Source organism: Podarcis cretensis (assembly GCF_951804945.1).
Source record: "Podarcis cretensis genome assembly, chromosome: 18".
Classification (NCBI taxonomy): domain Eukaryota; kingdom Metazoa; phylum Chordata; class Lepidosauria; order Squamata; family Lacertidae; genus Podarcis; species Podarcis cretensis.
This window is the reverse complement of record NC_137188.1, coordinates 6,679,493-6,702,942: the sequence shown is the minus strand read 5'-3', so window position 1 is coordinate 6,702,942 and position 23,450 is coordinate 6,679,493. Positions and strand designations below refer to the sequence as shown.

The following is a 23,450-nucleotide window of genomic DNA, read 5'->3' as shown; positions in this document are numbered from 1 at the left end:
GCCAGTTGTTTCTTTTATCTCTTGACTCCCTACTTTAGCATTCCAATCCCCTATAATGAGAAGAACATCTGTCTTTGGTGTCATTTCTAGAAGTTGTTATAAGTCTTCCCACTTGTAAACTCTTCCTATGTTTTTTATTTTCCTTTCTGTCTCCTAGGACATAAAAGGCTCCGCCCAAACATGAAGGAGGCTGGAGGGGCACCTCTGGAGATTGTGGTAGGTTAATTCCATGGGGAATCCATTCCCCACATGTGCAGGGTGGTCATGGTGCTGACCTGAGTGAAACAGGGCTGGGTTGGGGGTTGCAGTCCCGTCTCGCCCCAGCCCCTTGCCCCCCTCCTTCCAAGCAAGGGTCAGGCGCCCAGACAGGAGCAGGCTGGCAGCCTGTGGTGACGTGGGCATGGGCAGCCTGGCAGGAGTGCTTGTTCTGCCCCCTAGAGAGTACAATGTCCTTTTCTCTTTGCAGGGCCGTGGTTTGGGGAAGCAGCAGCAGCCCAGCGGTGCAGGAAAACGCAGCAACATCTGGAGGTATGTTGTGACCTTGTGTGGCCGGGGAAGTGTTTCCCAGGGATCTTGGGGGTGGAGGAGGAAGGCCTGATTTAGAGATCCCTGTACTTTTATGAAGGTTTCTCTGTGGTCCAGGCAGGGCCCTAGCTAGGGGGTGGTGAGGTGGGCCCCCGCCAGGGACGCAGGTGAGGGGTGGGGCACAAAATCGACTCCAAAATTTGTCCACCAACATGTCTAAATATACAGGTGATAATAATGAATATTATCATCTGTATATTTATTTGGTTCCAACTCCTCCAAGCAATCAGACTAACAGAACTTGTTTCTTCCTTAGGCGAGAGGCCCGCCAGTATGAGGGGGGAAAGGCTCCCACTTCAGGTAAGTGGAAATGCCAATAGGGTGCCCCATATTTGAGGAATGTTTCCTTCCCGTGTCCCCCCTCCCTCATGCACCAGACTGGTGCTATCATCTGGGATCCAGGCGCTTGCTGATTCCTCCATTTCCTTTGCAGGGCGGGAGTCTTTCCCCACCGTCTACTCCATGCTGGCGAAATCCCTGGAGGGACGTGGCGGACGTGGCGAACATCAGGTACTGGGACAGAAGGAAGGAAAGAGTCCTTGTGGAATTTCTTTTGGGGGGCCATAAAAATGGGGCAGTAGTTTTTCATCCCCCCCAGCCCCTACTCACCAGATGCTTTCTGCTTCCTCCACAGGGCAACACCTCCAGGGATGAGGCTCCAGCGCCTGCTCCCGGGACGAAGATTGGCAGAACATCACGGCGGTTCCCGGCGGTTCCTGATCCTCGCCTGCCTCACCCTCCCTCCGTTCCCCATGCGGGAATGGCTCCTGCCCGGCCGTACCTGGCGCAGAAGCAGCAGCCAAGGCTTCCCCCCATCAAAAACGCCTCCCAAGTGATTCCGGAGCCGGGGGAGACTTTGGCTGCTGCCTCTGTGCCAGGCCGGTCGGGAGGGAGCCCTGACGCTGCCCGCATGGAGGAGTTCAGGGTGGGGCAGTTAATAAGATCAGGTAGGATGAAATGCCCCCTTCTCAGATCCCCACCCTCCTGCCCCAGACTGGGGCTCGCGTGGCTGGGAGCCAGGCTCCGGCTGATGTCTCCCTTTGTTTTGCAGCGAGGAGACGGTTCAGCCTGGGAGCCGCCGCATCCCGGGAGGGCCTGGAGCCGAGACAACGGCCTCTCGCCTCACAGGTAAGGGGACAGGGGGGTTTCAGTGCTTTGCCGCTCGCGATTTGCGGGTTTGCGGGGCGCCGGCAGGGGGCGCGTCGGAATGTCACCCCCCTTCAGGATAGCACCTGGGGCAGCCCGCCCCCCCTGCCCCCCATCGGTACGGCCCTCGCCAGAAACAGGATTAAAACCCAAGAGCCCTCTGCTCACCTGAGACTCCACTTCCTGCAACGGCTTCTTGAAGCCCCGTCCCTGGTCATTTGGTCAGTGACAGACCATTCACACATTCAGGGATTCCTTCTTTCTTGCAGGGTAGGACTGCTGCACCGCTGTGGCTGCTGCTGAAGCCCCCTCCCCGCAAATAATACCGGTAAGAGGAAGAAGGGAGAATTTGCACGGAGCGGGGAGAACACCCTGCTCCAGACTTCCAGACCAACTCTCATACTTAAAACCAAGGCGTTCCTACAAGAGCCAGTATCAAAATAACATGGAAGCAGTACAGAAATGGATAAGGCGGAGCTATAGCTGATAAGGAATGCAGTGTCACCATCTGCAGTGATCATGGAGCCCAAGAAAGTAAAATCTCTCACTGCCTCCATTTCTTAGAATCATAGAATCCTAGAGTTGGAAGAGACCACAAGGGCCATCGAGTCCAACCCCCTGCCAAGCAGGAAACACCATCACAGCACCCTCCCCATAATACCCCTAGATCCCACCACTCAGGTCCTCTCAACAGTTCTGACCTTTTGTCGCTAATTTACCATGCCAACATTTTCTCCATTGTCCAAAGCAGCAATCCACAACCTTGCGCCCGCCGGGCGCCCTGCGCTACAACTCCCAGCACCCCCCGCAGCCAACGCAGGTTGCAGTTCAGAACACCCAGAGGGCACCGGGCTGAGAAGGCTGATTCCGAGGAGTTATTTCAACTGAGCCAGAAATTCAGGCTGCGCCGAATCCGAGGGGTGAAAACCAGGAGGTCCGAGGTGAGAATGACAGGCAGAAATGATGAGCGACAGCGATTGGTGAGCGAAAGTGACCACACACACACACACACACACAGACACGGGCCCTGATTCATTGATAAAAAGCAGACATGAGGGGAGGGTGGCTTTTGAGAAGAGATGCAGCAGGTGGTGTTGAGGAAAGCGCTGCAAAAACCCCACGGAAAATCTCCCTCTGTTTCCCAGCGCTGCTTTTCAGCGAGGAGGGGGCCTGTGAGTTTTCTCACTATGGGGCTGTGATCCACGGGATGCCTGGCACCAATGATGCTTGGCACCAGCGGAGGAGCAGCTGGACTCAAGGCAGGGCAAGCTGGGTTGTCATTAAGAGGGCTTGGGCAAAGCGCCACTCCTCTCTGCCTCGCCAGCTTTGCAGGATCGTTGCGAGGATGCCGCGAGATCGCTAAACGCACACATAGATTTGGCGCCAGAACCTCTGGCAAGAAAAGGCGTGGTGAAGATACTTGCAGGTGATTTTTACATAACCTCGGAAGTTAGTAATTACTAACGCGAACAATAAGGTACATGAATGTCAAAACAAGTATGCGTTAGTGCAAAATTATACAATTTCACAATGATGTAAAACTTCCTGTTTCGAAATATGGACTTCCTAATAGGTGATGGGCCCAGTGGCCATGATCTTCGTTTTTTGGATGTTGAGCTTCAGACCATATTTTGCGCTCACCTCTTTCACCCTCATTAAGAGGTTCTTTAATTCCTCCTCACTTTCTGCCATCAAGGTTGTGTCATCTGCATATCTGAGGTTGTTGATATTTCTTCCAGCGATCTTAATTCCGGCTTGGGATTCATCCAGCCCAGCCTTTCGCATTCCCACGGCCAGAAGGTGTCTCTATGCCTGCGTGTTGACGGCTCAGCCCCGCCTCATGGAGCCCATCTACCTTGTGGAGATCCAGGTGGGTAACTGGAGGCAGGCTGTGTTCTTAAGAGGCGGCAGCAGCCCGCTGGCTTGACTCCGTGCAGTGCTGTAACATATACCCGCTTTCTTCCCCTTCCAGTGCCCAGAACAGGTTGTGGGTGGCATCTATGGCGTGCTGAACAGGAAGCGGGGGCACGTCTTTGAGGAGTCCCAGGTGGCCGGCACCCCCATGTTTGTGGTCAAGGCCTATCTTCCTGTCAACGAGTCCTTTGGTAAGTGTCAGCTTTTATCAGCCTCCCTTGGCACTTGAATCTTCCAGGTGACTTTTGTCAGCAGCTGGAGGTGTGAAGGATCGATCAGAGGTTGTCTCCCAGGCTAAAAGTGTTGGTACTTAGCTTTAAAGCCCTAAATGGCCCATTATACCTGAAGGAACGTCTCCACCCCCATCATTCAGCTTGGACACTGAGGCCCAGCTTTGAGGGCCTTCTCGGTGGTGGTGCCCTCCCCGTGGAACCCCTTCCCATCAGATGTCAAGGAAATAAACTATCTGATTTTTAGAAGACATCTGAAGGCAGCCCTGTTTAGGGAAGTTTTCAGTGTTTGATGTTTGATCGTGTTTTTAGCATTCTGTTGAGAGCTGCCTAGAGTGGCTGGGGAAACTCAGCCAGATGGGTTGGGTATACATTATCACTAATATTAAACCACAGAGCCTAGGATTTGCCGATCTGAAGGTCGGTGGTTCGAATCCCCGTGACGGGGTGAGCTCCCGTTGCTCGGTCCCTTCTGCCAACCTAGCAGTTCGAAAGGACGTCAAAGTGCAAGTAGATAAATAGGTACCGCTCCAGCGGGAAGGTAAACGGCGTTTCCGTGCGCTGCTCTGGTTCGCCAGAAGCGGCTGAGTCCTGCTGGCCACATGACCCGGAAGCTGTACGCCGGTTCCCTTGGCCAAGAAAGTGAGATGAGCGCTGCAACCCCAGAGTCGGTCACAACTGGACCTAATGGTCATGGGTCCCTTTACCTTATGCCTCCAGGGTGCTGCTTTTAGTTAAGACCAGGAGCTGGTTGTGGGGTGTGTGGGTAAACGTGAACACCTGTATTTCTGTCTTGCAGTTTTGTTTGCTTATAGTATAAACTCTTCTCTCTCTCTCTCTCTCCCTCCCTCTTCACAGGCTTCACTGCTGACTTGAGATCCAACACGGGTGGCCAGGCTTTCCCCCAGTGTGTGTTTGACCACTGGCAGATCCTGCCCGGAGACCCGTTTGACAACACCAGCCGCCCCTGCCAGGTGGTCGCCGAGACCCGCAAGCGCAAAGGGCTGAAGGAGGGCATTCCCGCACTAGATAACTTCCTGGACATATTGTAAAAACCAATCAACCAAGCAGAATTAAAAATGCCACACCAGATGTAAAAGAATAAATTTAAAAATGTATGTTGTGGGACTCCAAATTTAACTTGCATAGTAACATCAGTGCCGCAGGTGTCTTGCAAAAGGCATTGGGCTACTTCCTTGCTTGATCTTCCGTCTCGGGGCAGATTTTAAAAAGAGCCGTGTCTGCATTCAGACGGTTTCAGGCCGTCTGCACACGAACTAGCGGGGCCGCTCACCCAGTGCCATTATAACTTCCAAAAATACATTTCCATTTGATGCAACTGAAACGTTGCCCGCCTCCATATTTATTTGACGCTCGGAGCCAAGTGAAGGGGGGGAAAACCTGTCTTTTCCTCCCTTGGTTTGCAGGTTGGGGAGGACAGGAAAAATTCCGAAAAGAAAAGGGTGCGTGAAATTTCATTCCATACTCAAATACTGGATTCGATGGGGAAGGGGGGGGGCACTCTGGAGGAATTTTCTTTTAGGATTGGGAGCGAAAAGGGCGGGAGGCTTTTCTAGTTGGGCAAAAGCTAGAAGGCCCGCAGCCTCTCTGCTAAATGGGTGTCATTGTGCAAATCAATGTATTAGTACCACTGGAATAATAAATTTAATAAGACGAGGCTGCCTGTTGTGTTGGATGTCTTTAAGAGCCGTTGAGACCTGAGCCCACACACTTAGAAGCAAGGGGGGAGCTCATCTGTGCTGTACGAAAGCAGTTTTACTTAGAAAACGGTGCGCTTAGTGCAGGGGTTGTATGTGTGCACACAGCTCTTTGCTGGCGCCTTGGAAGCTTCACAGCTCCCTGATTTTGGCGTAGATTACTGTCATGCAAATGGGACGCAGGTGGCGCTGTGGGTTAAAGCCTCAGCGCCTAGGACTTGCCGATCGAAAGGTCGGCGGTTCGAATCCCTGGGACGGGCTGCGCTCCCGCTGTTCGGTCCCAGCGCCTGCCAACCTAGCAGTTCGAAAGCACCTCCGGGTGCAAGTAGATAAATAGGGACCGCTTACCAGCGGGAAGGTAAACGGCGTTTCCGTGTGCGGCTCTGGCTCGCCAGAGCAGCGATGTCACGCTGGCCACGTGACCCGGAAGTGTCTCCGGACAGCGCTGGCCCCCGGCCTCTTGAGTGAGATGGGCGCACAACCCCAGAGTCTGTCAAGACTGGCCCGTACGGGCAGGGGTACCTTTACCTTTACCTTACTGTCATGCAACCCAGGGTCGGTCTTTTCAAAAGACAATAGAATTGTCAATAAAGACAATAGAACCTGTGGAGCATTAGCGGCTGAAGGCCTCTGGGTTTAATTTTTGTGAATAGCTGGTCAAAAACACACAGGATGGTTTTCGCAAAGTCCCAGCAAGGAAATCAGGATGAGTGCTCATTAACTTGTTACCACCCCCTCTTCCCTTGCAAACAGCAGGCTCGATAAGGAATAGATATAATCGAACCTGTTTGCAAGCAATCAAAATAGGTCGCCTGGGGACTCTCACAGACATGAATAAAGACCAGTAGTGATTGAGTGAATGATATCTTTGCGATAATTAAGAGGTATATACACTTCACTGAATAAATAAGTGGACTTGTTTCATGTTTCCTGAAAGAATAGGCAAACCGAAACAATGGCTATCCTTTGAAAGTCACACTTCTCTGAATTTAGCAAATCCAGCCCAACGTATGCCATAATGTCTACATTAGGCTAAAGTGGACATTGAAACGAGTGGCAGAAAACTGCATTACTGTATATTACAGGAAATTGCTTGCCATAATGTGTGTATGAGCAAAATTGCATATGAAAATCTGGATATTGGGAGAAATTTTCATTAGAGCTTTTAAGAAACAAGCAAACGCCCCCCCCCCCTGAAAATCAAACATGGAACTGAATTTCTGATTGGAAAAAATGGGAAATTGACATTTGTCCTAGTCACTAAACCTCTCCTGCTTTGCCAAGACACCTTTGGGAGAAGAAAGGGTTAAGGAGTAAACTGCCCAAATCCTAAATGGATTCCCTAAAATCGTTGGGCGGTGCTTGTACACTTGCAACACCTGCATCCAGGTGTCTTGCTCTGCTTTCCTTTGGACCCCGTCAGCCAGTCTTGTCATCTGGGCAGCGCAGGGCCCCCATATTCACTGCCCAGGCTTACGCCCTGGGGTGAAAACAAAATAAAAGAATTCCTTCCAGTAGCACCTTAAAGACCAACTAAGTTAGTTCTAGGTATGAGCTTTCGTGTGCATGCACACTTCTTCAGATACACTGAAACAGAAGTCACCAGACCCTTCTATATAGTGAGAAGGTGGGGAGGGGTATTACTCAGAAGGGTGGTGGGAATGGGTGATTGGCAGATAGGACAGGAAAAAGCAAGGGGTGAGAAGGTGAAAAATGGCTTTGTCATGTATAATGAGATAAGAATCCAATGTCTTTGTTCAGACCAGGTCTCTCCATGGTTTTAAGTTTTTCCTGTAAGACCTATTGCAGTCGTTAGATTTTCCTGTAAGACCTATTGCAGTCGTTAAGAGTCGTCAACAGGCTCATCACAGCTATCTGCCAATCACCCATTCCCACCACCCTTCTGTTTTGACTATGGCAGACCAACACGGCTATCTATCTGCCCTGGGGTGGTCACTTGGGTGCTGCTAACAGTGGTTTGATTTCACCCCTGGAGGTGCACTCCATTGTCTTTTGAGACAGCCTGATATCTGCAAGCACTGAGGTCACACAGTCTGGCCTGCTGGTAAAAAGTAAAGGTAAAGGGACCCCTGACTATTACGTCCAGTCGTGACCAACTCTGGGGTTGCGGCACTCATCTTGCTTTATTGGCCGAGGGAGCCGACATACAGCTTCCGGGTCATGTGGCCAGCATGACTAAGCCGCTTCTGGCGAACCAGAGCAGCGCACAGAAATGCCGTTTGCCTTCCCGCTGGAGCAGTACCTATTTATCTACTAGCACTTTGATGTGCTTTCGAACTGCTAGGTTGGCAGGAGCAGGGACCGAGCAACGGGAGCTCACCCCGTCCCGCCGACCTGATCGGCAAGTCCTAGGTTCTGTGGTTTAACCCACAGCGCCACCCGCGTCTGGCCTGCTGGTACCTGCCAGCCTAATGGCTCTTAAGGTAGACTCAGCCTGAGGTTTGTGTTTGGGGAGGCTCATGTTAGATATATTCAGGTGGGAAATCATTTGGGCTTTGGCGTCCGGATCTTTACTACCTGACCCCACCTTGAATTGGTCCAGGAAACAAAAAAGGCAGCCCATAACTGAGTGTGGTATGGTGCAAGAACCAGGTACAATGGTGCCCCGCAAGACGAATGCCTCGCAAGACGGAAAACTCGCTAGACGAAAGAGTTTTCCGTTTTGGAGGTGCTTCGCAAAACGAATTTCCTGCGGGGTTTTTTTCCTCCCCCCCCCCTTTTTCTAATCCGCTAAGCCGTCAATGGGCTTGCTTCGCAAGACGAAAAAACCGCTAGATGAAGAGAATCGCGGAACGGATTCTTTTCGGCTTGCGAGGCACCACTGTATCCACAAGAGTTCTTGCTGCCATGCCTGGTTTCTGAAGTGTCTACAAGCCTGAACGCCAAGCGCACTGCATTCTAAAGTAGATTTGCCCAATGCTTGGCACGATGGTGGCCAGTTTAGCTGGAGGCATCCTGGAGGAACATTAGCTGCCTTGGGGTTTCCAGAGGATGTTGGACTCCTTGGGCCCCAGCTGGCATGCCCAAGGATTAGGAGCAGTTGGAGTTTATTGTCCCATAAAGTCACCATTAAAAAAACCTCTAAATGAGGGTGAAAATGGAGAGCACAAAATATGGTCTGAAGCTCAGCATCAAAAAAACGAAGATCATGGCCACTGGTCCCATCACCTCCTGGCAAATAGAAGGGGGAGAAATGGAGGCAGTGAGAGATTTTACTTTCTTGGGCTCCATGATCACTGCAGATGGTGACAGCAGTCACGAAATTAAAACTACCCATGTACTGTCTGAAACCCAAGGAATGCCACTCGTGTCTTCCACTGCCTCCTGCAATTTGGTCAAACTCATACTGGTAGCTTTGAGAACACCGTCCCACCATCTTGTCCTCTGTCGTCCCCTTCTCCTTGTGCCCTCCATCTTTCCCAACATCAGGGTCTTTTTCACGGAGAAAAAAAAAATATTTAAAAGAACATACAGTTATACCTTGGATCTCAAACGCCTTGCATTCCGGTCCCCAAATACTGCAACCCCGGAATGAATGTTCTGGTTTGCAAACGTTCTTTGGAAGCTAAACGTCCGACGCAGGGCCGGATTTAGGATTGATGAGGCCCGAAGCTACTGAAGGTAATGGGGCCCTTTATATGTCCAGCTGTCCTTTGTCAAAAACAAATTGCCGCTTTTTTGTGTTGAATATATGCTAAAGTACAGTGGTATCGGCACATCTGCGCACGCACGCATCGCTTTTTGCCTTTCTGCACATGCGCGTGACATCATTTTGCGCGTCGGCGCATGCGCGAGCATCGAAACCTGGAAGTAACACGCTCTAGTCCAACCCCTGCAATGCAGGAATCTCAGCTCAAGAACCCATGGCAAGTGGCCGTCCAAGCTCTGCTGAAAAACCTCCAAAGAAAGAGAGTCTACCGCCTTCCGAGGGATTTCCTCCCACTGTCAAACATCTCTTGCTGTCAGAAAGTTCTTCCTGGAGTCGGAATCTCCTTTCTGGTCGCTTGAAGCCATGGCTTCAGATCCTGAGGGCCTCTGGAGCAGGAGAAGACAAGCTTCCTCCCTGGGACGCCCTTGAGATATTGACAGGGCTCTCATATCCATGTCCGGAGGGACAGGGAGCAAAACATCTCTCTCTCCCCTTTCCCCACCCCATGCAGAATGGCAAGGGGTCTGTGCATCCGGCTGGGAAGAAGGTGGTGGGAGTGTGGAGCCCAGCCAGGGCTGGCTGTGGGCAGGATCCTTGCACTGCCGGGGGTTGGACTGGATGACCCTTGGCACCCCTTCCAACTCTGCCATGCTATGATTCTCTCGAGCAGCTGAAGGATCGGGCAGGGGAGCAAGATGCAGAAGAAGGGGAGGCACAACCACACCCCCACCAGCCCCCTCTGGCCTGACCCACGGTGGCCTCATCCCAGCACACTTTGACCCCCCCTGGTTTTAAAGGGGATGCCTGTCAGATGACAATGAGAGTTGGTAGAGAAAGATGGATTCTCAAGGTAGGAGGCCTAGAGGAGATGAGTGGCAATATTATTATTGTGAGGTGATGCTATTACAATTCCAAAGCAAGGAGGGAGGGGGAAGAGAGAGAGAGAGTGGAATTCTGGTGGAGACGGAAGATGGAAGGAGGCTTGGAAATGGAGTTTGAAGGGGGGGCAGCTGAGAGTCAGTTGAGAGTGGTGGGTTCTAGAAGGCGGCACGAGGGGGGGGGGCTGGAGCTGAACTGGACTTGGCTGCCATTGCTCCGAGGATGTGGTCATTTAATGCGGCAAGAATGGGGTCTCAGCCATATTGGCGGCAAGATGATTCTCTTGATTCAGGTGAGCCATGGAGCCAGGGCTTGGCTTGTACAGAAATTGTACCTCAGGTTAAGAACAGTTTCAGGTTGAGAACGGACCTCCAGAACGAATTAAGTTCTTAACCCGAGGCACCACTGTGCTGCTAAAGCCCAGATGCCTCACACCCCCCTCCAAGCTTCACAGAACTGGGCTATGCCTGATTATCGTCTCCCAAAGCAACTTGTTGCTGTTTAGTCGTTTAGTCGTATCCCAATCTTTGTGACCCCCTGGACCAGAGCACGCCAGGCACTCCTGTCTTCCACTGCCTCCCATGGGTTGGTCAAACTCATATTCATAGCTTTGAGAACAGTGTCCAACCATCTCATCCTCTGTCGTCCCCTTCTCCTTGTGCCCTCCATCTTTCCCAGCATCAGGGTTTTTTCCAGGGAGTTTTCTCTTCTCATGAGGTGGCCAAAGTATTGGAGCCTCAGCTTCACAATCTGTCCTTCCAGTGAGCACTCAGGGCTGATTTCCTTCAAAATGGATTGGTTTGATCTTCTTGCAGTCCATGGTACTCTCAATAGTCTCCTTCCAGCACCAAAATTCAAAAGCATACATTCTTTGGTGATCAGTCTTCTTTATGGTCCAGCTCTCACTTCCATACATCACTACTGGGAAAACCATAGCTTTAACTATACGGACCTTTGTTGGCAAGGTGATGTCTCTGCTTTTTAAGATGCTGTCTAGGTTTGTCATTGCTTTTCTCCCAAGAAGCAGGCGTCTTTTAATTTCGTGGCTGCTGTCACCATCTGCAGTGATCATGGAGCCCAAGAAAGTAAAATCTCTCACTGCCTCCATTTCTCCCCCTTCTTGCATTTCCGTTTCATTGGGATGGTTTTTGTTTTCGTTCTTGGTCCACGTACTGCTTAAGCCTGCCTTGTAGAATTTTAAGCATAAGCTTGCTAGCGTGTGAAATGAGTGCAATTGTGCGGTAGTTGGAGCATTCTTTGGCACTGCCCTTCTTTGGGATTGAGATGCAGACTGATCTTCTCCAATCCTCTGGCCACTGCTGAGTTTTCCAAACTTGCTGGCATATTGAGTGTAGCACCTTAACAGCATCATCGTTTAAAATTTTAAATAGTTCAGCTGGAATATCATCACTTCCACTGGCCTTGTTATTAGCAGTGCTTTCTAAGGCCCGTTGGACTTCACTCTCCAGGATGTCTGGCTCAAGGTCAGCAACCACACCTGGGGTGTACGAGACATCCATATCTTTCTGGTATAGTTCCTCTGTGTATTCTTGCCACCTCTTCTTGATGTCTTCTGCTTCTGTTTGGTCCTTACCACTTTTGTCCTTGGTAATCTTTGAACAAAATGTTCCTTTCATATCTCCAATTTTCTTGAACAGATCTCTGTTTTTTTTCCATTCTATTGTTTTCCTCTATTTCTTTGCATTGCTCATTTAAGAAGGCTTTCTTGTCTCTCCTTGCTATTTTTTGGAAATCTGCATTCAATTTCCTGTATCTTTCACTATCTCCCTCGCATTTTGCTTGCCTTCTCTCCCCCGCTATTTGTAAGGCCTCGTTGGACAGCCACTTTGCTTTCTTGCATTTCCTTTTCATTGGGATGGTTTTAGTTGCTGCCTCCTGTATAATGTTACGAGCCTCCATCCATAGTTCTTCAGGCACTCTGTCCACCAAATCTACATCCTTAAACCTGTTCCTCATTTCCACTGTGTATTCATAAGGGATTAGATTTTGATTGTATCTAACCAGCCCAGTGATTTTTCCGACTTTCTTCAGTTAAAGCTTGAATTTAGTTATAAGAAGCTGATGATCTGAGCCACAGTCAGCTCCAGGTCTTGTTTTTGCTGACTGTATAGAGCTTCTCCATCTTTGGCTGCAGAGAATATAATCAATCTGATTTCGATGCTGCCCACCTGGTGATGTCCATGTGTAGAGTCGTCTCTTGTGTTGTTGGAAAAGAGTGTTTGTGATGACCAGCTTGTTCTCTCGGCAGAACTCTATTAGCCTTTGCCCTGCTTCGTTTTGAACTCCATGGCCAAACTTGCCAGTTGTTTCTTTTATCTCTTGACTCCCTACTTTAGCATTCCAATCCCCTATAATGAGAAGAACATCCTTCTTTGGTGTCATTTCTAGACGGTGTTATAAGTCTTCCCACTTGTAAACTCTTCCTATGTTTTTTATTTTCCTTTCTGTCTCCTAGGACATAAAAGGCTCCTGAAACATCCAAATATGAAGGCGGCTGGAGGGGCACCTCTGGAGATTGTGGTAGGTTAATTCCATGGGGAATCCATTCCCCACATGTGCAGGGTGGTCATGGTGCTGACCTGAGTGAAACAGGGCTGGGTTGGGGGTTGCAGTCCCGTCTCGCCCCAGCCCCTTGCCCCCCTCCTTCCAAGCAAGGGTCAGGCGCCCAGGCAGGAGCAGGCTGGCAGCCTGTGGTGACGTGGGCATGGGCAGCCTGGCAGGAGTGCTTGTTCTGCCCCCTAGAGAGTACAATGTCCTTTTCTCTTTGCAGGGCCGTGGTTTGGGGAAGCAGCAGCAGCCCAGCGGTGCAGGAAAACCCAGTAACATCTGGAGGTATGTTGTGACCTTGTGTGGCCGGGGAAGTGTTTCCCAGGGATCTTGGGGGTGGAGGAGGAAGGCCTGATTTAGAGATCCCTGTACTTTTATGAAGGTTTCTCTGTGGTCCAGGCAGGGCCCTAGCTAGGGGGTGGTGAGGTGGGCCCCCGCCAGGGACGCAGGTGAGGGGTGGGGCACAAAATCGACTCCAAAATTTGTCCACCAACATGTCTAAATATAGAGGTGATAATAATGAATATTATCATCTGTATATTTATTTGGTTCCAACTCCTCCAAGCAATCAGACTAACAGAACTTGTTTCTTCCTTAGGCGAGAGGCCCGCCAGTATGAGGGGGGAAAGGCTCCCACTTCAGGTAAGTGGAAATGCCAATAGGGTGCCCCATATTTTAGGAATGTTTCCTTTCCGTGTCCCCCCTCCCTCATGCACCAGACTGGTGCTATCATCTGGGATCCAGGCGCTTGCTGATTCTTCCATCTCCTTTGCAGGGAGGGAGTCTTTCCCCACCGTCTACCCCATGCTGGCGAAATCCCTGGAGGGACGTGGCGGACGTGGCGAACATCAGGTACTGGGACAGAAGGAAGGAAAGAGTCCTTGTGGAATTTCTTTTGGGGGGCCATAAAAATGGGGCAGTAGTTTTTCATCCGCCCCAGCCCCTTCTCACCAGATGCTTTCTGCTTCCTCCACAGGGCAACGCCTCCAGGGATGAGGCTCCAGCGCCTGCTCCCGGGACGAAGATCGGCAGAACATCACGGCGGTTCCCGGCGGTTCCTGATCCTCGCCTGCCTCACCCTCCCTCCGTTCCCCGTGCGGGAATGGCTCCTGCCCGGCCGTACCTGGCGCAGAAGCAGCAGCCAAGGCTTCCCCCCATCAAAAACGCCTCCCAAGTGATTCCGGAGCAGGGGGAGACTTTGGCTGCTGCCTCTGTGCCAGGCCGGTCGGGAGGGAGCCCTGACGCTGCCCGCATGGAGGAGTTCAGGGTGGGGCAGTTAATAAGATCAGGTAGGATGAAATGCCCCCTTCTCAGATCCCCACCCTCCTGCCCCAGACTGGGGCTCGCGTGGCTGGGAGCCAGGCTCCGGCTGATGTCTCCCTTTGTTTTGCAGCGAGGAGACGGTTCAGCCTGGGAGCCGCCGCATCCCGGGAGGGCCTGGAGCCGAGACAACGGCCTCTCGCCTCACAGGTAAGGGGACAGGGGGGTTTCAGTGCTTTGCCGCTCTATGCTTTGCCGCTCGCGATTTGCGGGTTTGCGGGGCGCCGGCAGGGGGCGCGTCGGAATGTCACCCCCCCTTCAGGATAGCACCTGGGGCAGCCCGCCCCCCCTGCCCCCCATCGGTACGGCCCTCGCCAGAAACAGGATTCGAACCCAAGAGCCCTCTGCTCACCTGAGACTCGACTTCCTGCAACGGCTTCTTGAAGCCCCGTCCCTGGTCATTTGGTCAGTGACAGACCATTCACACATTCAGGGATTCCTTCTTTCTTGCAGGGTAGGACTGCTGCACCGCTGTGGCTGCTGCTGAAGCCCCCTCCCCGCAAATAATACAGGTAAGAGGAAGAAGGGAGAATTTGCACGGAGCGGGGAGAACACCCTGCTCTAGACTTTCAGACGAACTCTCATACTTAAAACCAAGGCGTTCCTACAAGAGCCAGTATCAAAATAACATGGAAGCAGTACAGAAATGGATAAGGCGGAGCTATAGCTGATAAGGAATGCAGTGTCACCATCTGCAGTGATCATGGAGCCCAAGAAAGTAAAATCTCTCACTGCCTCCATTTCTTAGAATCATAGAATCCTAGAGTTGGAAGAGACCACAAGGGCCATCGAGTCCAACCCCCTGCCAAGCAGGAAACACCATCACAGCACCCTCCCCATAATACCCCTAGATCCCACCACTCAGGTCCTCTCAACAGTTCTGACCTTTTGTCGCTAATTTACCATGCCAACATTTTCTCCATTGTCCAAAGCAGCAATCCACAACCTTGCGCCCGCCGGGCGCCCTGCGCTACAACTCCCAGCACCCCCCGCAGCCAACGCAGGTTGCAGTTCAGAACACCCAGAGGGCACCGGGCTGCGAAGGCTGATTCCGAGGAGTTATTTCAACTGAGCCAGAAATTCAGGCTGCGCCGAATCCGAGGGGTGAAAACCAGGAGGTCCGAGGTGAGAATGACAGGCAGAAATGATGAGCGACAGCGAATGGTGAGCGAAAGTGACCACACACACACACACACGGGCCCTGATTCATTGATAAAAAGCAGACTTGAGGGGAGGGTGGCTTTTGAGAAGAGATGCAGCAGGTGGTGTCGAGGAAAGGGCTGCAAAAACCCCACGGAAAATCTCCCTCTGTTTCCCAGCGCTGCTTTTCAGCGAGGAGGGGGCCTGTGAGTTTTCTCACTATGGGGGTGTGATCCACGGGATGCCTGGCACCAATGATGCTTGGCACCAGCGGAGGAGCAGCTGGACTCAAGGCAGGGCAAGCTGGGTTGTCATTAAGAGGGCTTGGGCAAAGCGCCACTCCTCTCTGCCTCGCCAGCTTTGCAGGATCGTTGCGAGGATGCCGCGAGATCGCTAAACGCACACAGATTTGGCGCCCCGAACCTCTTGCCTGAAAAGGCAAGGTGTTGATACTTGCAGGTGATTTTTACATAACCTCGGAAGTTAGTAATTACTAACGCAAACAATAAGGTACATGAATGTCAAAACAAGTATGCGTTAGTGCAAAATTATACAATTTCACAATGATGTAAAACTTCCTGTTTTGAAATATGGACTTCCTAATAGGTGATGGGCCCAGTGGCCATGATCTTCGTTTTTTGGATGTTGAGCTTCAGGCCATATTTTGCGCTCACCTCTTTCACCCTCATTAAGAGGTTCTTTAATTCCTCCTCACTTTCTGCCATCAAGGTTGTGTCATCTGCATATCTGAGGTTGTTGATATTTCTTCCAGCAATCTTAATTCCGGCTTGGGATTCATCCAGCCCAGCCTTTCGCATTCCCACGGCCAGAAGGTGTCTCTATGCCTGCGTGTTGACGGCTCAGCCCCGCCTCATGGAGCCCATCTACCTTGCGGAGATCCAGGTGGGTAACTGGAGGCAGGCTGTGTTCTTAAGAGGCGGCAGCAGCCCGCTGGCTTGACTCCGTGCAGCGCTGTAACATATACCCGCTTTCTTCCCCTTCCAGTGCCCAGAACAGGTTGTGGGTGGCATCTATGGCGTGCTGAACAGGAAGCGGGGGCACGTCTTTGAGGAGTCCCAGGTGGCCGGCACCCCCATGTTTGTGGTCAAGGCCTATCTTCCTGTCAACGAGTCCTTTGGTAAGTGTCAGCTTTTATCAGCCTCCCTTGGCACTTGCATCTTCCAGGTGACCTTTGTCAGCAGCTGGAGGTGTGAAGGATCGATCAGAGGTTGTCTCCCAGGCTAAAAGTGTTGGTACTTACCTTTAAAGCCCTAAATGGCCCATTATACCTGAAGGAACGTCTCCACCCCCATCATTCAGCTTGCACACTGAGGCCCAGCTTTGAGGGCCTTCTCGGTGGTGGTGCCCTCCCCGTGGAACGCCTTCCCATCAGATGTCAAGGAAATAAACTATCTGATTTTTAGAAGACATCTGAAGGCAGCCCTGTTTCGGGAAGTTTTCAACGTTTGATGTTTGATTGTGTTTTTAATATTCTGTTGAGAGCTGCCTAGAGTGGCTGGGGAAACTCAGCCAGATGGGTTGGGTATAAATTATCACTAATATTAAACCACAGAGCCTAGGATTTGCCGATCTGAAGGTCGGCGGTTCGAATCCCCGTGACGGGGTGAGCTCCCGTTGCTCGGTCCCTTCTGCCAACCTAGCAGTTCGAAAGGACGTCAAAGTGCAAGTAGATAAATAGGTACCGCTCCAGCGGGAAGATAAACGCCGTTTCCGTGTGCTGCTCTGGTTCGCCAGAAGCGGCTGAGTCCTGCTGGCCACATGACCCGGAAGCTGTACGCCGGTTCCCTTGGCCAAGAAAGCGAGATGAGCGCTGCAACCCCAGAGTCGGTCACAACTGGACCTAATGGTCATGGGTCCCTTTACCTTATGCCTCCAGGGTGCTGCTTTTAGTTAAGACCAGGAGCTGGTTGTGGGGTGTGTGGGTAAACTTGAACACCTGTATTTCTGTCTTGCAGTTTTGTTTGCTTATAGTATAAACTCCTCTCTCTCTCTCTCTCTCTCTCTCTCTCTCTCTCTCTCTCTCTCCCTCCCTCCCTCTTCACAGGCTTCACTGCTGACTTGAGATCCAACACGGGTGGCCAGGCTTTCCCCCAGTGTGTGTTTGACCACTGGCAGATCCTGCCCGGAGACCCGTTTGACAACACCAGCCGCCCCTGCCAGGTGGTCGCCGAGACCCGCAAGCGCAAAGGGCTGAAGGAGGGCATTCCCGCACTAGATAACTTCCTGGACAAATTGTAAAAACCAATCAACCAAGCAGAATTAAAAATGCCACACCAGATGTAAAAGAATAAGTTTAAAAATGTATGTTGTGGGACTCCAAATTTAACTTGCATAGTAACATCAGTGCCGCAGGTGTCTTGCAAAAGGCATTGGGGCCACTTCCTTGCTTGATCTTCCGTCTTGGGGCAGATTTTAAAAAGAGCCGTGTCTGCATTCAGACGGTTTCAGGCCGTCTGCACACAAACTAGCGGGGCCGCTCACCCAGTGCCATTATAACTTCCAAAAATACATTTCCATTTGATGCAACTGAAACGTTGCCCGCCTCCATATTTATTTGATGCTCGGAGCCAAGTGAAGGTGGGGGGGGGGGAAACCTGTCTTTTCGTCCCTTGGTTTGCAGATTGGGGAGGACAGGAAAACTTCTGAAAAGAAAAGGGTGCGTGAAATTTCATTCCATACTCAAATACTGGATTCGATGGGGAAGGGGGGCGGCAGTCTGGAGGAATTTTCTTTTAGGATTGGGAGAGAAAAGGGCGGGAGGCTTTTCTAGTTGGGCAAAAGCTAGAAGGCCCGCAGCCTCTCTGCTAAATGGGTGTCATTGTGCAAATCAATGTATTAGTACCACTGGAATAATAAATTTAATAAGACGAGGCTGCCTGTTGTGTTGGATGTCTTTAAGAGCTGTTGAGACCTGAGCCCACACATTTAGAAGCAAGGGGGGAGCTCATCTGTGCTGTACGAAAGCAGTTTTACTTAGAAAACGGTGCGCTTAGTGCAGGGGTTGTATGTGTGCACACAGTTCTTTGCTGGCGCCTTAGAAGCTTCACAGCTCCCTGATTTTGGCGTAGATTACTGTCATGCAACCCAGGGTCGGTCTTTTCAAAAGACAATAGAATTGTCAATAAAGACAATAGAACCTGTGGAGCATTAGTGGCTGAAGGCCTCTGGGTTTAATTTTTGTGAATAGCTGGTCAAAAACACACAGGATGGTTTTCGCAAAGTCCCAGCATGCAAATCAGGATGAGTGCTCATTAACTTGTTACCACCCCCTCTTCCCTTGCAAACAGCAGGCTCGATAAGGAATAGATATAATCGAACCTGTTTGCAAGCAATCAAAATAGGTCGCCTGGGGACTCTCACAGACATGAATAAAGACCAGTAGTGATTGAGTGAATGATACCTTTGCGATAATTAAGAGGTATATACACTTCACTGAATAAATAAGTGGACTTGTTTCATGTTTCCTGAAACAATAGGCAAACCGAAACAATGGCTATCCTTTGAAAGTCACACTTCTCTGAATTTAGCAAATCCAGCCCAACGTATGCCATAATGTCTAAATTAGGCTAAAGTGGACATTGAAACGAGTGGCAGAAAACTGCATTACTGTATATTACAGGAAATTGCTTGCCATAATGTGTGTATGAGCAAAATTGCATATGAGAATCTGGATATTGGGAGAAATTTTCATTAGAGCTTTTAAGAAACAAGCAAACGCCCCCCCCCCCCTGAAAATCAAACATGGAACTGAATTTGTGACTGGAAAAAATGGGAAATTGACATTTGTCCTAGTCACTAAACCTCTCCTGCCTTGCCAAGACACCTTTGGGAGAAGAAAGGGTTAAGGAGTAAACTGCCCAAATCCTAAATGGATTCCCTAAAATGGTTGGGCGGTGCTTGTACACTTGCAACACCTGCATCCAGGTGTCTTGCTCTGCTTTCCTTTGGACCCCATCAGCCAGTCTTGTCATCTGGGCAGCGCAGGGCCCCCATATTCACTGCCCAGGCTTACGCCCTGGGGTGAAAACAAAATAAGAAAATTCCTTCCAGTAGCACCTTAAAGACCAACTAAGTTAGTTCTAGGTATGAGCTTTCGTGTGCATGCACACTTCTTCAGATACACTGAAACAGAAGTCACCAGACCCTTCTATATAGTGAGAAGGTGGGGAGGGGTATTACTCAGAAGGGTGGTGGGAATGGGTGATTGGCAGATAGGACAGGAAAAAGCAAGGGGTGAGAAGGTGAAAAATGGCTTTGTCATGTATAATGAGATAAGAATCCAATGTCTTTGTTCAGACCAGGTCTCTCCATGGTTTTAAGTTTTTCCTGTAAGACCTATTGCAGTCGTTAAGAGTTGTCAACAGGCTCATCACAGCTATCTGCCAATCACCCATTCCCACCACCCTTCTGAGTAATACCCCTCCCCACCTTCTCACTATATAGAAGGGTCTGGTGACTTCTGTTTCAGTGTATCTGAAGAAGTGTGCATGCACACGAAAGCTCATACCTAGAACTAACTTAGTTGGTCTTTAAGGTGCTACTGGAAGGAATTTTTTTATTTTGTTTTGACTATGGCAGACCAACACGGCTATCTATCTGCCCTGGGGTGGTCACTTGGGTGCTGCTAACAGTGCTTTGATTTCACCCCTGGAGGTGCACTCCATTGTCTTTTGAGACAGCCTGATATCTGCAAGCACTGAGGTCACACAGTGTGGCCTGCTGGTAAAAAGTAAAGGTAAAGGGACCCCTGACCATTACGTCCAGTCGTGACCAACTCTGGGGTTGTGGCGCTCATCTTGCTTTATTGGCTGAGGGAGCCGGCGTACAGCTTCCGGGTCATGTGGCCAGCATGACTAAGCCGCTTCTGGCGAACCAGAGCAGCGCACCGAAATGCCGTTTGCCTTCCCGCAGGAGCAGTACCTATTTATCTGCTAGCACTTTGATGTGCTTTCGAACTGCTAGGTTGGCAGGAGCAGGGACCGAGCAACGGGAGCTCACCCCGTCCCGCCAACCTGATCGGGAAGTCCTAGGTTCTGTGGTTTAACCCACAGCGCCACCCGCGTCTGGCCTGCTGGTACCTGCCAGCCTAATGGCTCTTAAGGTAGACTCAGCCTGAAGTTTGTGTTTGGGGAGGCTCATGTTAGATATACTCAGGTGGGAAATAATTTGGGCTTTGGGGTCCGGATCTTTACTACCTGACCCCAACGAGTGGGCGGACTGGCTGTGTGGGGCAACCCACAGGTCAACCGCACGGCATCATGTACATGTGAGTTGTCTCCACCTGTCAAAATTCCTTACGGAGGGCTCCCAACAGCTGGCTGCACAAAGGGCGTTGTTTATTGCCAGTCCCAACCCTGCATTTTGCCCAGCTGATGGGCACAGGGAACACACTGCTCCAAGCAAAAATCAACCCATCCCTTGCGATCTGTGTTTGTTATCTAGCATGGGAGGGTGGGGTTTGGGGGAAATGGCCTTGCAAGCAGAATTATTATTATTATTTAATAAATTCATATAACCACCCTTTATCTGTAGATCTCGGGGCAGTTCCCGCTCCTGATTTAGGAAGTTTAAGGAGCACCTTGAATTGGTCCAGGAAACAAAAAAGGCAGCCGATAACTGAGTGTGGTATGGTGCAAGAACCAGGTATCCACAAGAGTTCATAGAATCATAGAGTTGGAAGAGACCACCAGGGCCATCGAGTCCAACCCCCTGCCAAGCAGGAAACACCATCAGAGCACTCCTGACATATGGTTGTCAAGCCTCTGCTTAAAGACCTCCAAAGAAGGAGACTCCACCACACTCCTTGGCAGCAAATTCCACTGTCAAACAGCTCTTACTGTCAGGAAGTTCTTCCTAATGTTTAGGTGGAATCTTCTTTCTTGTAGTTTGGAACCATTGCTCCGTGTCCGCTTCTCTGGAGCAGCAGAAAACAACCTTTCTCCCTCCTCTATGTGACATCCTTTTATATATTTGAACATGGCTATCATATCACCCCTTAACCTCCTCTTCTCCAGGCTAAACATGCTCAGCTCCCTTAGCCGTTCCTCATAAGGCATCGTTTCCAGGCCTTTGACCATTTTGGTTGCCCTCCTGGACACGTTCCAGTTTGTCAGTGTCCTTCTTGAACTGTGGTGCCCAGAACTGGACACAGTACTCCAGGTGAGGTCTGACCAGAGCAGAATACAGTGGCACTATTACTTCCCTTGATCTAGATGCTATACTCCTATTGATGCAGCCCAGAATTGCATTGGCTTTCTTAGCTGCCGCGTCACACTGTTGGCTCATGTCAAGTTTGTAGTCAACCAAGACTCCTAGATCCTTTTCACATGTACTGCTCACATGTACAGTTCTTGCTGCCCTGCCTGGTTTCTGAAGTGTCTACAAGCCTGAACGCCAAGTGCACTGCATTCTAAAGTAGATTTGCCCAATGCTTGGCACGATGGTGGCCAGTTTAGCTGGAGGCATCCTGGAGGAACATTAGCTGCCTTGGGGTTTCCAGAGGATGTTGGACTCCTTGGGCCCCAGCTGGCATGCCCAAGGATTAGGAGCAGTTGGAGTTTATTGTCCCATAAAGTCACCATTAAAAAAACCTCTAAATGAGGGTGAAAGTGGAGAGCACAAAATATGGTCTGAAGCTCAGCATCAAAAAAACTAAGATCATGGCCACTGGTCCCATCACCTCCTGGCAAATAGAAGGGGAAGAAATGGAGGCAGTGAGAGATTTTACTTTCTTGGGCTCCATGATCACTGCAGATGGTGACAGCAGTCACGAAATTAAAACTACAGTGGTGCCTCGCAAGACGAAAAGAATCTGTTCCGCGATTCTCTTCGTCTAGCGGTTTTTTCGTCTTGCGAAGCAAGCCCATTGACAGCTTAACAGATTAGCACTATTAGCGGCTTTTAGCGGCTTATCGGCTTAGTGGATAAGAGGCTTAGCGGCTTAGAAAAGGGGGGGGGAGAGGAAAAAACCCTGCAGGAACTCGCAAGACATTTTCGTCTTGCAAAGCAAGCCCATAGGGAAATTCGTTTTGCGAAGCACCTCCAAAACGGAAAACCCTTTCGTCTAGCAAATTTTCCGTCTTGCGAGGCATTCGTCTTGCGGGGCACCACTGTACCCATGTACTGTCTGAAACCCAAGGAATGCCAGTGAATTTGGGTGCATTGGTTGCCAGTGAATTCCCCCCTCCCCGCTTTCCTCCCCCTCTAAGAGTAAACTGTAAGCAGAAATGCGGAACTCGGTCCCATGTTGCAGCTTGGGAAGTCAGAGGTGGGTTGTAAGGTCTGGACAAGCTGATCCCCAGTGCTTTAGGGAACATGGTGACTTCTTGTTGTTTAGTCGTGTCCGACTCTTCGTGACCCCCTGGACCAGAGCATGCCAGGCACTCCTGTCTTCCACTGCCTCCTGCCATTTGGTCAAACTCATACTGGTAGCTTCGAGAACACTGTCCCACCATCTTGTCCTCTGTCGTCCCCTTCTCCTTGTGCCCTCCATCTTTCCCAACATCAGGGTATTTTTCACGGAGAAAAAAATATATTTAAAAGAACATACAGTTATACCTTGGATCTCAAACGCCTTGCATTCCGGTCCCCAAATACTGCAACCCCGGAATGAATGTTCTGGTTTGCAAACGTTCTTTGGAAGCTAAACGTCCGATGCAGGGCCGGATTTAGGATTGATGAGGCCCGAAGCTACTGAAGGTAATGGGGCCCTTTATATGTCCAGCTGTCCTTTGTCAAAAACAAATTGCTGCTGGTTTTTGTGTTGAATATATGCTAGAGTACAGTGGTATCTCACGATGCGAACGGGATCCGTTCCGGAGCCCCATTTGCGTCCGGAAGCGAACGTAACTAGCGACGGCACATCTGCGCACGCACGCATCGCTTTTTGCCTTTCTGCACATGCGCGTGTGTCAGAGCTGCCTCTAGGTCCCAGCTCACAGAGGACCAACGCCAGGCTGTCGCTATGTACAAAAGTCTTTATTGAGGTTTAGTTTCCATTTCAAAGCCGCAGCGCGCAGCTCTACGTCTTAAAGCCTAGACCGACGAAGTCCCGTCTGAGTCTCCGCCCCTTCCACACCAGTTTAAGACTCTCGCTTTGCTCCACCTCTTCCTAAGTTCCTTTCTCCTCTGGGCCCTCCTGCCCGCTAGGGTTTCATCCTTTCTGTTGTTGTTTTTTTATAATAAGTTTTTATTAATTTTCCAATTTTTTAACAAACACAACAGAAAAAGCATAAAAACAAACACATAAATTCATAATTT

The 23,450-nt window shown here is 50.4% G+C and overlaps 4 protein-coding genes across 4 annotated transcripts; all 4 read left to right on the top strand.

The window, feature by feature from the left end:
* Positions 1-180: 180 nt before the first annotated feature.
* On the top strand, positions 181-2,277 carry LOC307207363 (uncharacterized protein; the record flags this gene model as incomplete). Its single annotated transcript, XM_079961130.1, has 7 exons — positions 181-216; positions 467-528; positions 842-885; positions 1,019-1,095; positions 1,220-1,532; positions 1,637-1,713; positions 2,001-2,277. The coding sequence occupies 7 exons, from the start codon at positions 181-183 to the stop codon at positions 2,052-2,054; spliced, it is 663 nt and encodes a 220-aa protein (XP_079817256.1). The 3' UTR covers positions 2,055-2,277.
* Positions 2,278-3,510: 1,233 nt separating this feature from the next.
* Positions 3,511-5,553, top strand: LOC307207374 (elongation factor 2-like). Its single transcript, XM_079961148.1, has 3 exons — positions 3,511-3,601; positions 3,704-3,836; positions 4,734-5,553. The coding sequence occupies exons 1-3, from the start codon at positions 3,572-3,574 to the stop codon at positions 4,925-4,927; spliced, it is 357 nt and encodes a 118-aa protein (XP_079817274.1). The 5' UTR covers positions 3,511-3,571; the 3' UTR covers positions 4,928-5,553.
* A 6,685-nt stretch (positions 5,554-12,238) lies between these two features.
* Positions 12,239-14,583, top strand: LOC307207383 (uncharacterized protein). The gene is made up of 6 exons (XM_079961158.1): positions 12,239-12,995; positions 13,309-13,352; positions 13,486-13,562; positions 13,687-13,999; positions 14,104-14,180; positions 14,484-14,583. Exons 1-6 carry the CDS (start codon positions 12,868-12,870, stop codon positions 14,535-14,537), a joined length of 693 nt encoding a protein of 230 aa, XP_079817284.1. The 5' UTR covers positions 12,239-12,867; the 3' UTR covers positions 14,538-14,583.
* A 1,562-nt stretch (positions 14,584-16,145) lies between these two features.
* On the top strand, positions 16,146-18,062 carry LOC307207381 (elongation factor 2-like). Its single transcript, XM_079961157.1, has 2 exons — positions 16,146-16,308; positions 17,236-18,062. The coding sequence occupies exons 1-2, from the start codon at positions 16,266-16,268 to the stop codon at positions 17,427-17,429; spliced, it is 237 nt and encodes a 78-aa protein (XP_079817283.1). The 5' UTR covers positions 16,146-16,265; the 3' UTR covers positions 17,430-18,062.
* Positions 18,063-23,450: the final 5,388 nt, after the last annotated feature.